Consider the following 12735-nt stretch of genomic DNA (forward strand, 5'->3'; position numbering starts at 1 on the left):
AAAGAGAGTGTCAATCATTCTTTCTTGTCCATGATTGGACGGAAGAATGAAACGCCCACTTGGGTTTTCTTCCGGGTTGCGATCATGGCGTGTTGCTGAACAACATGTGAGTTTTGGTACACACGCCGGAGATTTAATGTAAGTAATCATTTAATGCTTCATACTGAAAAAACACTTTACGCTTTGTTTGAATGAAACTCGAGCTCGTCGCTGTCTGATCAGGCGGTTGGTCTTGATTTGTGCTTAGCTCGAGTTAATGTTGTCTCGTGCATTTTAAGGGGGTGATGTTCGTGCAGCAGCATTGTATCTGATCTACATGGACTAGTTTGTGTTTCTCCAACCGGTTATAATAATCAGATGTGCATGTGATCAATCAAACAACGTCTGATTAGAAAGCTGATTTTCTTTTATCATCGCTCATGAGACTTAAACATCTGTAACACTGCAATGTAATGGTATCAAATGTGTGACTGATGATCGGGGAGCACAAACTGGGTGTGATACCAGATCATCCATTTGTCACTGGAACATCTCTTTGTGTGATCAGCAGGTTAGAGGTTTTGAAATGATCTGTTCTTTGACTTTGGTTTTCTTAGACATCAGAAACAACATCAAACATGGCATCAGTGGAAGAGGACTTCCCTCGAGGGGGGACGGCAAAGAAACATGCTGAGAGTAAAATAGTGGTGCAGCGGACAGAAGTGGACAACTTGTTCCAGGTAGAAATATCCCCCCAAAAACGGGATTGTCAAGTATTGAATCATGTCATGTCATCATGTTCACAGGCTCTGTAGTTTGAACACTCACTTTAGAAGGTATCAGTAAAATGTCCTGCATAGTTAACAATAGTTTTCTGTTCCTTTGCAGTCAAACGAACCAGTGGAAACTAAGAAAAGAAAGGGGGCGGTCAAAGATGACGGCAAGAAGCTCAAGAAACCGAAGACGGGCAAAGAAAAAGAAGGTCTGACGCTGAATGCAGCAGCCAAGTGTGTGGAAATCCTACATCTCAAGGTAATCATTCAATCTCAATCACCAACATATAGTTGTGACAAAATGTGTTAAGCAGACTCATTTTCTCAGTCTAATTATTTTCACTGTAACACTGCCGTGACTCAAAAGGTTATTCAGCACAGTATCTTAATATGGAGTGTGTTTTTTGTGTGTTTCCCAGAATGTGAAGGAGGGTATGCTGATGCTGGGCAGTGTGAAGGAGGTAACAGACTTTGAGGTGACTGTCAGCCTCCCTTGTGGCATGCAAGGCTACCTGAGCATCAAGCACATCTGTGACTCGTACGCCAAGCTGCTCACAGAGCAACTGGATTCAGCTGATACAGAGGTAGGCGGGCAGAGCGACGGTTTGAACAGACTTTTGAAGGTCATGCAGTCTGTGAGATCAGTCTTAAATCCAGTAATGACAAACATTAGACTAAGGGTTATTCATTAATGTTTTCATGTGAGAGTTTACTCATATTCCAGGATATTTTGTGGTATTTAACTTATGGATCTTGTATTTTTACTTTGCAGGAGATCTGCTCTTTACCACACCTCCTCTACCCTGGCATGGTGTTCAGGTGTATGGTTGCCAAGTTGGATACAGCCAAAAGTGGCTCTCTAAGCATCCGGCTGTCAATCGATCCAAAGCAGGTCAACAAGGCTCTCACCTCAAGCTCTCTGAAAGCTGGCATGGTGAGTCATTAATGAGCAGAAATATTGAGTGTTAACACTTTCATAACATTCTGCTTCAAAGATTCTTTAATTATTTTGTGACAATTTAGATCTTGAGTGGATGTGTGGAGAGTGTGGAGGATCATGGCTACATAGTTGACATCGGCATCAAAGGAACCAAAGCCTTCCTACCCAGGAAATCAGTAAAAGACAAACATAATAACTCAGAAGGTATGCAAAGTGAGAAGTTTAGTTTTTTAGTTTCTCATTCTGTGAGAAAATATAAATAAACTCAATAACTTCCATCCTTTCTGGTGCAGAGTTGGGTTTTTTTCTGACCTGATGTTTCTGGCTTTTATCAAACACATTCAAAAAGTGGATGATGGATCAGAAAGAAGTGTTAGTACATCTCTCAATCGTGTGTGTTCTCATGTGTTCAGAGCTGAAAGTGGGTCAGTATCTGACTTCTCAAGTGGAAGAAGTGAAGAATGAAGGACGTGTGGTCCACCTTTCTGTCAGCCCCCCGAACGTCGCACAGGCCTATGCTGAACCCGAGCAGGGCTGGAACCTCACTAACCTTCTGCCTGGTCTTCTGGTCAAAGCTACGATCAAAAAGGTAGAGACGACTGTTATTTTGGTCATACTGTTTGTCTTTTTTTTAATTATAATAATACGACTACATCTTCTGTCCAAAAATATGTGTAATTTCCTTTCATCCAGTGAATAATATACTTTTGCCCTCTTACAGTCACTTCACTGGTAGATGTATTTCATTTGAATGAACTCTACACGTTGGTATTGCAGGTGACCAAACATGGACTGATCCTGGACTTCCTGTCCTCCTTCAGTGGCCAGGTGGACTTTCTCCACATGGAGCCAGATCAGGCATCCAGCTACACAGAGGGAGCCGAGGTAAGCCTGGCACATGGATCCTTTTGGCTAACCGTGCATCACTTTGTGTCTGTGATTATTTTCAGCCCTCTGATCTGTTTTTTTGTTGTTGTTGTTTTTTTTGGTATTTTGTATTGAAATACACCAAAATGTCACCATGCTTTGTGGTCCCTGTGTTTATAATTAGATTATGAACTTGTCAGGCTAACCCTGTTTTGCATCAATCCACCCAGGTTCGGGCATGTGTGCTGTATGTGGAGCCGTCAACTCGCCTGGTAGCCCTGAGCCTGCGCAGCTACCTCCTTCAGCCCGGGGCCAAAGTTGACCCCTTGCCTGCTGGAGGTGATCGCATTGGAGAGGTTGTGAAGGACTGCAAGATGACTGCTATGCACCACATGTCTGGAGCCATGTTGGAACTGCCAGACAAAACGAAGGCCTTTGTACATGTGAGTCTGGGTGTTGCTTTAGACATTTAAACATATTCTGACTGTTAATAGGAATAAATGCTATGAATGTTCTCTGTAAATCTTCTGTTGAGGCAGTGTTGGGCTAATCCATTATCCTTCTTGACAGAGGAACCACCTGAAGGAGTCTAAAGAGCCGTCTAATGAGAACAGAGTGATGGCCATGCCTGAGCACACCTGCAGGATCCTGGACTTCAGCCCTATGGACCAAATTCATTTTGTTAGTCTGCGCAAGTATGTAGCACATCATTTCTGCATCTTCTTCCATCATACACACAGACCTCACTATTCTAATTTGATGTACTAACAACTCTCTTGATTGTTTGTTTGATTTCAGGACTATGATTGAGAAGCCTTTTTATAGATACCACGATCTTCAAGCTGGTCAGATTGTAGAGGTAAGAAAAAAAAAGCATCAGTATCCAAGCAGCCTGTCGCACACACGTGATTTTGATTTTGTTTTGAAAGAATCGGTTAAAGAGCATATTTGTACTTTGAAAGAACAAACTGGTTAAATCTGACAATATGACATCCATTTGAGCCCTCTTCTATCAGTTTAGGTCTGACTGATTTTTATATTAGTTCTTGTGTGCTCAGTGGATTCTGCACAACACACATTTATTCAGGCAAATCTGTGTCTTTTCAGTTATTGAAAAAGAGGATGCATACTCTGTTAAAATCCAGCAGCTGGTTAGTTCAGCACAAACGCTACAAACAGGAGTAAATGGCTAACCTAGCTCTGTCTAAAAGCAAAAAAAATCCTCAACCAGCACCTCTAACGTTTACTGATTAACGTTTTATATATAACATTTGTTTAATCTGATCTAAAAATGCCAGTTTGTGGGTTTACAGGGGGTTATGCGGTGGATTATTTCTTGGCTGTGCTCATCGACTTCCTGGAGTTTTGTCGTCACAGAGAGGTTGCTTGGCAGCTTGCCTTGGCAAGAAAGCAAATAAGCCGATTTTCCAAAATATTCTCTCAGGGACCCAGTGTCGTCACTTAGATTGAATTATTTTAATCGGAGTTACTTTTTGGAAGTAAATTTTCTATCCCATCACAAATGGACACACTCCCTAGCAGGTTGTTAGGCAGTAAACTTATGTTTTGCTTACTTTGGGATGTTATAAGCAATTCACGATTGATGCGTTGAATGCTCAGAGGCAGTCGCATCAGTGCAAATTACTGTAAATGAGTCTGAAAACAAAAGCTTTAAGCCAGAGACAGTTTTAACTACCCTCGCCCATTATTTTTGTTGTTTTCCTGTCTCATTCAGCTTTGTCCCTGTTTGTGTTGTCTGTCTCACATTGTCTTCCTTTTTATCCAAAGGGGACGGTGTCAGTCCTGCTGCATCATGGCATGGTGGTTCATCTGTCTGACCACATTAAAGGCCTGGTGCCTCGCACCCACCTGTCTGATATCCTCCTAAAGAACCCAGAGAAGAAGTACATGGAGGGCATGAAGATTAAATGTCGGGTCAGTCCAGTTCTCTGAGAAGAATAAGATCTGTAACTTGCTGTTTCTTCTGTCAGGCACATTTACAAATCATCTTTCTCATATGTTCATGTGTTAATATTTTCCTTCAGGTGCTGACAGTAGAAGCAGAGAATAAGAAGTTGTACCTGACCAGAAAGAAGGCCCTGATTGAAAGCCCCCTGCCATTGTTCCTCAGCTATGCTGATGCCCGTCCAGGCCGCGTGTCCCACGGATACGTCGTCTGCATCAAAGACTTTGGCTGCATCGTTCGTTTCTACAACAATGTCAAGGGACTGGTGCCGCTCAGGGAGCTCAGCTCAGAACCCATCTTGACCCCTCAAGAGGTCTTCTACGTGGGGCAGGTGAGGACAGAGGATTTAATGATGTGCTTTGAAGTCTATTGGCACTTTTGTTTAAGATGTTTGGGAACATTTATGAACAAGCCTTTGACTGCAATTTGTCATCTGTTAACTTCTTTGTTTGTTTCCCCCCGATTGTCCAGGTGTTAAAGGCTAAAGTTCTTCAGTGTGACCCCGATAAGTCGAAGATGGTGCTGTCATTTAAGGCTGCGGTGGAGGGAGTCACAGAGGCCCCTCCCAAACCAGAGTTTGACTGTGAGGTGGGGAAGGTAAGCCCAAGACCGTTTCTCTATTTTTATTTTATTTTTTTCCTGTATCCAAATTTATGAAAATTTGTCCTCAACATGTGTATTTGTGTGATTTAGAGGCTGGAGGCCAGGGTCCTGAAAAAGTTACTCAACGGCCTAGAGGTGGCCATCCTCCCCGATGAGTTCCGTGCCGTACTTCCAACAATGCATCTTTCTGATCACATGTCCAACTGCCCTCTGCTGTGGGAGAGCCTGCAGGAGGGAGACAGTGTCTCAAACCTCATCTGCTTCAACAACACCAAACAGAATGTCGTATCCTGTCTATAAAAGGAAAAATGGAAACACAACCTTTACCATACTGTCTTTTTCAGGAAGTAAATTCACACATTTCCTAATTAAAAACAGCCGTGAAGTAGTTTCTATTTTCCTTAACCGCTCCTCTGTTTAAGAGCCTCACCAAGAAACCGACAGTGAGGTGGTCACTGGAGGAAGGAGTGGTTGCAAAGGATTTCTCTGAAATAAAAGTTGGAATGCAGCTGATTGGCTGGATCAAGAACATCATGGCCTATGGCGTCTTTGTAGAGTTCCCATACGGCCTTGTTGGTCTCGCACCCAAGTCGGTGAGTAAAGGGCTTTGTATTGCATCTTCTACCCTCTGAGTTGTTGTTTCCCTACTAAACATTCCTCCTCTGCTTTTCTTTAGGCCATGACCGACAAGTTCCTCAGTGATACGACAGCTGCCTTCCAGCTGGGCCAGACGGTGTTTGCTAAAGTGACCAACCTGGATGAGGAGAAGCGACGTTTCCTGGTCACGCTGAAGATTTCAGAGGTCACGTCTCCAGAGGGTGACGTCCAGACCAGACTCATTAATGGTCTGCAGGAGAGAAAAGTGGTGACTGAAATGTTAGCGATGAGAGGTATGATTGCTTCATTCCCTCCCGGCTCTCTGCGAGTTTATCTTGTGAAGAATACTCCTATTGATAAATAGCCGCCTCTTGTCTGTACTTTCAGTAAAAAGATTCTTCATTCATATGAAGTTTGATCTTCCTCTAACTATCATTGTCTTTACTCTCAGATAACAGTGATCTCCACCAGCAGCTGGCTGCTCTGTCTGTCGGCGAGAAGCTGAAGCTGACTGTAGATACTGTGACGGACAGCGGTGCCATCTTTACGTCTGATGATTTGGCCGGTGCTACCATACAGGCCACCAAGCACCACGTCATGGGTATGTAGCTAACCAGAACACTTGAAATTTCACAGAAATTCCTCAGTGCTTCATGGCGTTAACTGTAGTCTTTGCAATCCATACATTCCTGGTAATGTCTTCACATGCATGGTAGAAACATTTGGTGGTATACTGGTAAACTGGTATGGGATTTTCATGGTATGATTACATCAACCAAAACAATGTAGTAAATTATGTACTGTATTACTGAAAGGGGGAGAAAAAGGAAATTGCATTTTACAATTGGTGTCTTACTGGAGTTTGGGGACCAGTAAGAGACTGATGAAAAAGAAAACTATCACAATTGATGCAATGGAGGCTGAGATAACCAGACTTTTAGTCTCTAGTATGGATCAAAGTACATTTCTCTGTATTTCCCATAACTAAACAGCATCTTTCATGAGACTTTCTTTGACTGAAATCAGACTTTAGAGCTACGGAAGTTATCACAGCCTGAGTTGTACTAACCAAGGCTGGTAAACTGATCTTTGTGTGTAAAATCAGTAGGATGGCCCTAAAACGACAAAGTTATGGCAATCCCTATGAAGTAAACACGATGTACTCCCTGTAACAAAGTGTTTTCGCTTACAGAGATGATATAAGCAAAATAATTGCCTTTCTGTTGCAATGTTTCTAGGTTCAAAATTGACCCCAGGACAGAAAGTTACTGCGGCCATCCTCCATATTGACATAATGTCAACATGTATCCATGTGTCCATCCTTTCCAAGCTGTTGGGGAAGAAGAAATCTGTGAGTAATCCTTAGTAGTACTTTTTATGTAATGTGGAAAGTTGGACTGGTCATGCTCTTTCTGGAACAGTCTAATGTTGCACCCATTTTCACACAAAGATGCTTATCATGTCATGTAGTTATTGACTCTGTGTCTTCACTTGACAACTGTTTTCACAGTTAACCGAAGGCTCAAAGTACACAGCAATAATACAGCACATCGACAAAGACTTTGCCGTCATCTCACTGGACGATACGGCACAGCTGACTGTCATCCAAACCAGGAGCCACCTGAACGAGGTCTCCCTGTTCGAGTCGGACAAGCTGAAAGCAGGCATGACTTTGGCCGTTGAGGTTATAGAACCCAGCTGTCAGGAGGTGCAGGGGCTCGCTCTTGTGTCGTGGCATCGTACTGCCTCCAAACGACAGCGCACGGCCTCAGAGAACCAGCCAGGCTCCAAGGGTCACTGCTTTGGCGATATCGTGCAGGGTAAAGTGCGGACGGTGAAGCCTACCTCCATCCAGATCACACTCGAGGATGGAAGCACGGGCAACGTTCACGTGTCTGAAGTGGTGGAGGTCTCAGAAGTGTGTCAGGGATATTTCCCCACATCCTCGGTTAAGGTGGGCAGTATGGTCACAGCCAGGGTCATTGGAGGACGAGAAGCCTCCAGTCACAGGTACATACCCTCGTTTTACATGCCGGAACGGGCATTTCTTATCGCAAGTTCCTACTTTTGTTAGGTATTTATTTATTAATCATAAAAATGTGAAAGTAAAGATGAATGTGATGCTTTATTTTCAAATCTCATTTCAGATTCTTGCCCTTCTCCCATCCCAAATATACATACACCATTCCTGAGCTCACGCTTATACTCAGGTAACCCTATGTTCATTGTACAACATCCTAATGTACTGCATGCTAACCTGAATATTAAATCACACATTAGTAAATGTCATCCGGACATTGTTGTTTGCTGCCTTTTTGTCTGAATGAAACAAGAGTCAAAATTCTAGTAACAATAATGTAATACAATATAATAATATGGATCTAGTTACAGTAATATTGATCTGTGCTGGTGTCATATTTTATGTAAGGGTGTGTTGTCATTCCTTTTCCAACACATTTTCTATCCATCCATGTTGTCCCTCTGCAGCAAACTGGATAAGAGCACAAACTTAAAACCAGTTACACCAAAAGACAAACTGAACAGCTATAAGGTCGGAGAAGAAATCACATGCTTTGTATCAAAGGTGAGTTGAGGAAATCAGCTTGCAGTAGTAGTTTGCGTTATTTCTTCCTGGCAGTTTCTGCAAAATGCACTTTTTGACGAGTCAAGAACAACTTCAAAGGACTGAAACTGCAGTATAGATTTTCAGTGTGTTTGTTCTTCTCTCTCCAGTTTAATCCAGAGAAGAAGTCTTTGGAGGTCACCAGTGATCTATGTGTTACTGGGACAGTTGAACTGCTGGCTATGATCACTGATCCAAAGGTAAGTGTAAAGCACTATCAGGGTTATTATATGTTGAGAGAAAAACATAAGTGATCCTTAATTTCAAACCGATGTGACTGTTTAAATGTGTTTTGCTTTTCAGGATGCCGGCCACCCGGAGAAACTCTACAAGCTGGGCCAAGCAGTCCGTGCCCAAGTGGTGGAGGTGAACGCCAAACCTCAGCGCCTCGTGCTCTCACTCACTGGTAGGAGATGCTCAGACTGGTTTCTTGCTCCTCGTCATCATGCTTCACATGCCATTTCTTATCAGTGTTGTTCCTTTTTGGTTTGCAGGTGTCCATAAGCTGGAGAAAGGCACTGTTACTTTGGGGATGGTGACTAATATTCTGCCACAAGTTGGCCTAATGGTCAAACTTCCCTTTGGCAGCATGGGGACTGTTGCTGTCACTGACCTGGCTGATGCCTATAAGCCAAACCTCTTGAAAGGGTACAGCAAGAACCAGCTGCTCAGGTCAGTAGACGCAGCAGTGGCCTTTGGATGAAATGCCCTTTTAACCCATGGTTGTTGTGTGTTGATTTTTGGTACTACTATCAGACTTCAAACCCAGTGTATTCTCTGTAAAGTGCAGATTTCAAGTGTATTCTTTGCCCCCCTCTTTTGCCTCAGGTGTTTCCTTCTTGGGAGTGAAAATGGCAAGTGGCGGTTGTCTCTACGTCCATCAAGGTATGAGCGAGTTTCATTGGATTTCTAAGTTTATCTGACGAATTCAAAGCTTTTTAGGACGAGTTTCTTATTACAACATGTGCCTTTACTCTCCCAGGCTGAATCCACAGCAGGCCAAGCCGGTGAAGGACCCAGAAGTTTTGTCTATAAACGAACTGAAGACAGGCCAGATCATCAGAGGCTTCGTCAAGTCTGTGGGAGAGCAGGGAATCTTCATCAGGTAACTGAGACATTCATCCAGTATTTACTTTGGCATCCGACGGGGCAGACATTCTTATTTCTACTCCAAAGAAAACATATGAAGTTTTAAAAAGAACAACATGCCCTATATTTGTAATGACACTGAAATGCCAGATAATTCAGCAATTATCACAGCGTATATATCCTCTGTCCTGCTCCTTATTTACATGTTTGTCTACCAGGTTGTCCTGGAGCATCACAGGAAGAGCTGAACTTCAGAAATCTACCAAGTACTTTGTCAGCAACCACAAGGTCCTCTCTGAGCATCTTCCTCCCAACACCCTGCTCACTACCAAGATCGCCAGGTAAGAAAAGGCAGATTTCCACTCTGTGGTTTTTAAAGAAAGAAAGTCATCATTCCAGAAACCGGGAATCGATTTTGACAAACGGGAAGTATCTAGCGGTGTAATGCTGACCGCGTGTCATCATGTCGTGTTTAGTCTGCAGCTCTTTCTATTCTTGTCCTCAGTATTGACAAAGAGGAGGAGCTGGTCAACCTATCTCTGCTCCAAGAGGACACCGGGAAGCCCGACATCCTTCCAGAATCTCTCAGTCTGCCGCTACGTCTGATCGGAGAGGAGAAGAAGACATACGATCAGAAGAAGAAACGCAAACTGTCTGAGAGTGAACAGGTAACAAACGGCCTCGGTGTCCTTTCACTCACAGCAGACTTCCTCCCCTTCCTGCTTTACATTAAATAGTAAAGATGCTGCATTGATCTTGGCCTCGGTGTAAAAGTCTCTGCACACTCTGCAGCTCTAAATTGCAGCCCTGTAACACTATATGTCTGTGGTTTATGTGCCAGAAACAGGCAGAGGTCCCAAAGAAAAAGAAGAAGAAGACAAAGAAAGCAAAGACTGATGACAGTGACAGCGGAGTGGAGGTATACTTCAGAGAAGAAGAAGAAGATGAAGAAGAGCCCAAATCTGATGCTGTAAGTGTGAATATGCTGCAGTTCAGTCATAAATCTCCATAGATCTGGTATCATTATCCAGAACCTCGAAAATAGATTCCACCTTGTGTCTCTCAGCAGGTGATGCAAAGCTCAGTGGGTCCATCCAGACTACAGGTGGCAGCAGGTTTCTCTTGGGACGTAGGACTGAGCTCCCTGAAGCCTGCGTCCACAGCGGAGGAGGCGGACTTCAGCGATGGAGAGGACCAAGACAGAAGCAGCAAGGTGAGGATGCACCAAGTACAACTTTGACTGTTTCCTTCTCTGTATCTAAACATTTTCTGCCATCAAACTCAACACTTAACTTCTTTCGTGTCTGCCAGCCCCAGAAGAAGACTCGCCATGAGCTCGAGCAGGAGAAAAAGGCAGCAGAGAAGGCCCTGGTAGAGCGCGAAGCTCAGCTGATGGATCCGAGCCTGCGGCCCCAGGATTCAGCCGCCTTCGAGCGCTTGCTGCTTGGTTCACCCAACAGCTCCTTGCTTTGGCTACAGTACATGGCTCACCATCTACAGGCTACCCAGATCGAGCAGGCCCGCGCTGTGGCCGAAAGGGCCCTCAAAACCATCTCCTTCAGGTGACTGATTGAATTAAATGTTTATTTGTAAGCACATAAGTGTCCATATCGGTTGAAATAGCATATTTGATTGATGTAGACACATTTTTTTTACCATCAGCTGGTTGTATTTCTTGTAAAACGTGTCCTGTGTTGTTCCAGGGAGGAGCAGGAGAAGCTGAATGTGTGGGTGGCCCTGCTGAACCTGGAGAACATGTATGGCACAGAGGAGAGCCTAAAGAAAGTTTTTGAGCGGGCGCAGCAGTTCTGTGAGCCCATGCCCGTTTACCAGCAGCTGGCTGACATCTACGCAAAGTCCGACAAGACCAAGGTACAATATGCTTAGTGTTTAAATTGTACACGTCCTGCTCATTTGTTGTGACTGATGCTAGAATACTGTGCTCTGTAAGCCCCTAATGTCTGCATGTCTCTCTGTCTGTGTTATCCGCTCTGTCTCGTGTGTGCCCAGGAGGCAGAGGGCCTGTATAAGACGATGGTGAAGCGTTTCCGTCAGAATAAGGCGGTTTGGCTGAACTACGGGACCTTCCTGCTCCAGCAGGGTCAGAGTGACGCTGCCAGTGCTCTCCTGCAGAGGGCGTTGAAGAGCCTGCCCTCCAAAGAAAGTAAGACGGCCGGTCCGAACACTGAAGATGAAATATTAGGTTTCTCCACAGGTTTTAAGCTTTACTATTGTCATGCTTCCTCTCAGGTGTGGATGTGATCGGCAAGTTCGCTCAGCTGGAGTTCCGCTATGGCGATGCAGAGAAAGGTCGTGCCATGTTTGACAAAGTCCTGACGAGCTATCCAAAACGTACAGACCTCTGGTCCGTCTTCATCGACCTCATGGTCAAACATGGATCACAGAAGGATGTCAGGTGAGCTCGCTTTGCTTTCACTATTGTTTGATCATCCTTTCATGATTTACAGGATAAAACTGGCGTTAATAAGCTGGTTAGGTGTAAAAGGACCAGATTTGATGATCATAATGAAGAGTTTTCCAACTTCCTGTCTCCTTCAGGGCACTCTTTGATCGTGTGATCCACCTGAGCGTTTCAGTGAAAAAGATCAAGTTCTTCTTCAAGCGCTACTTGGAGTACGAGAAGAAGAACGGCACCCCACAGAGCGTCCAGGCAGTCAAAGAGAAGGCCATGGAGTTTGTGGAAGCTAAAGGCACCGAGGCTGCCAACTAATGACCGTATACACACAATAATACACACATTGTGTATGTGTGTGGACTGTTGGGGAAACAAGTTTGTGGCTCTGGATGCTCATAGATTCCACCACATAAAAAAGATCAACTTATTAGTTTGTAATTTAGCTTTTTCTTTTTTATATTGCTGCTGACTTTGGACTATTGAACCCGAACGTCTGTGTTTGATGCTGTAATGTTGCAGAACACACCAAACCTTTTGTAAAGTGGGTTGTAATCATCTATAAATGTTAAAAACAAACTGTAATTTAACATTTCATCAACTTCATTTTAGTCAGTTTTGTATGAAAATGTGTGTGTGTGAGCCATGAAGAGTATAATCAATTACTATTAACATGCATTTTTGAATGGATTTATTAAAACACATTTGTGGAAATATTTTCTATTAAATCTTCAATAAATCCAACACCATTACAATACATTACGTGACGTTTTATTTAAAAGCAACAAATACAAAATAACAATATATAGGGACATGTTTACATACAATACATACAGGCAAGACTAGTTTTTCTATCAGTCTCTTTTTAAAAGGAAAGGGCCTGGG

The 12735-nt window shown here is 43.5% G+C and overlaps 1 protein-coding gene across 2 annotated transcripts; it reads left to right on the top strand.

Annotated features, from left to right (window-relative positions):
- The first annotated feature begins 32 nt into the window (after positions 1-32).
- pdcd11 (programmed cell death 11) lies at positions 33-12607 on the top strand. Of its 2 annotated transcripts, none has more exons than XM_019260177.2 (36): positions 33-138; positions 597-719; positions 868-1011; positions 1172-1336; positions 1525-1686; positions 1776-1896; positions 2106-2281; positions 2470-2577; positions 2790-3002; positions 3130-3254; positions 3358-3418; positions 4348-4494; positions 4605-4856; positions 4997-5122; positions 5219-5413; positions 5551-5721; positions 5805-6018; positions 6177-6326; positions 6964-7076; positions 7236-7735; positions 7873-7935; positions 8213-8309; positions 8459-8548; positions 8652-8754; positions 8843-9020; positions 9177-9233; positions 9331-9453; positions 9656-9778; positions 9943-10105; positions 10279-10407; positions 10504-10650; positions 10749-10999; positions 11141-11309; positions 11448-11601; positions 11688-11853; positions 11997-12607. In XM_019260177.2, exons 2-36 carry the CDS (start codon positions 618-620, stop codon positions 12166-12168), a joined length of 5430 nt encoding a protein of 1809 aa, XP_019115722.2. In that variant the 5' UTR covers positions 33-138; positions 597-617; the 3' UTR covers positions 12169-12607. The 2 variants fall into 2 exon arrangements, with proteins under 2 accessions (XP_019115722.2, XP_019115723.2); XM_019260178.2 differs by having other exon boundaries at positions 10507-10650.
- Positions 12608-12735: the final 128 nt, after the last annotated feature.

The sequence above is a fragment of the Larimichthys crocea genome, chromosome X (assembly GCF_000972845.2).
Source record: "Larimichthys crocea isolate SSNF chromosome X, L_crocea_2.0, whole genome shotgun sequence".
In the NCBI taxonomy this organism is placed as follows: domain Eukaryota; kingdom Metazoa; phylum Chordata; class Actinopteri; family Sciaenidae; genus Larimichthys; species Larimichthys crocea.

Coding starts and splice junctions, on each gene's coding strand:
- pdcd11 (XM_019260177.2), top strand. CDS start 618: ATGGCATCAGTGGAAGAGGACTTCCCTCGAGGGGGGACGGCAAAGAAA. Junction 4,857..4,996: donor AGGTCTTCTACGTGGGGCAG/GTGAGGACAGAG, acceptor CCGATTGTCCAG/GTGTTAAAGGCTAAAGTTCT. Junction 9,779..9,942: donor CTCACTACCAAGATCGCCAG/GTAAGAAAAGGC, acceptor TCTTGTCCTCAG/TATTGACAAAGAGGAGGAGC.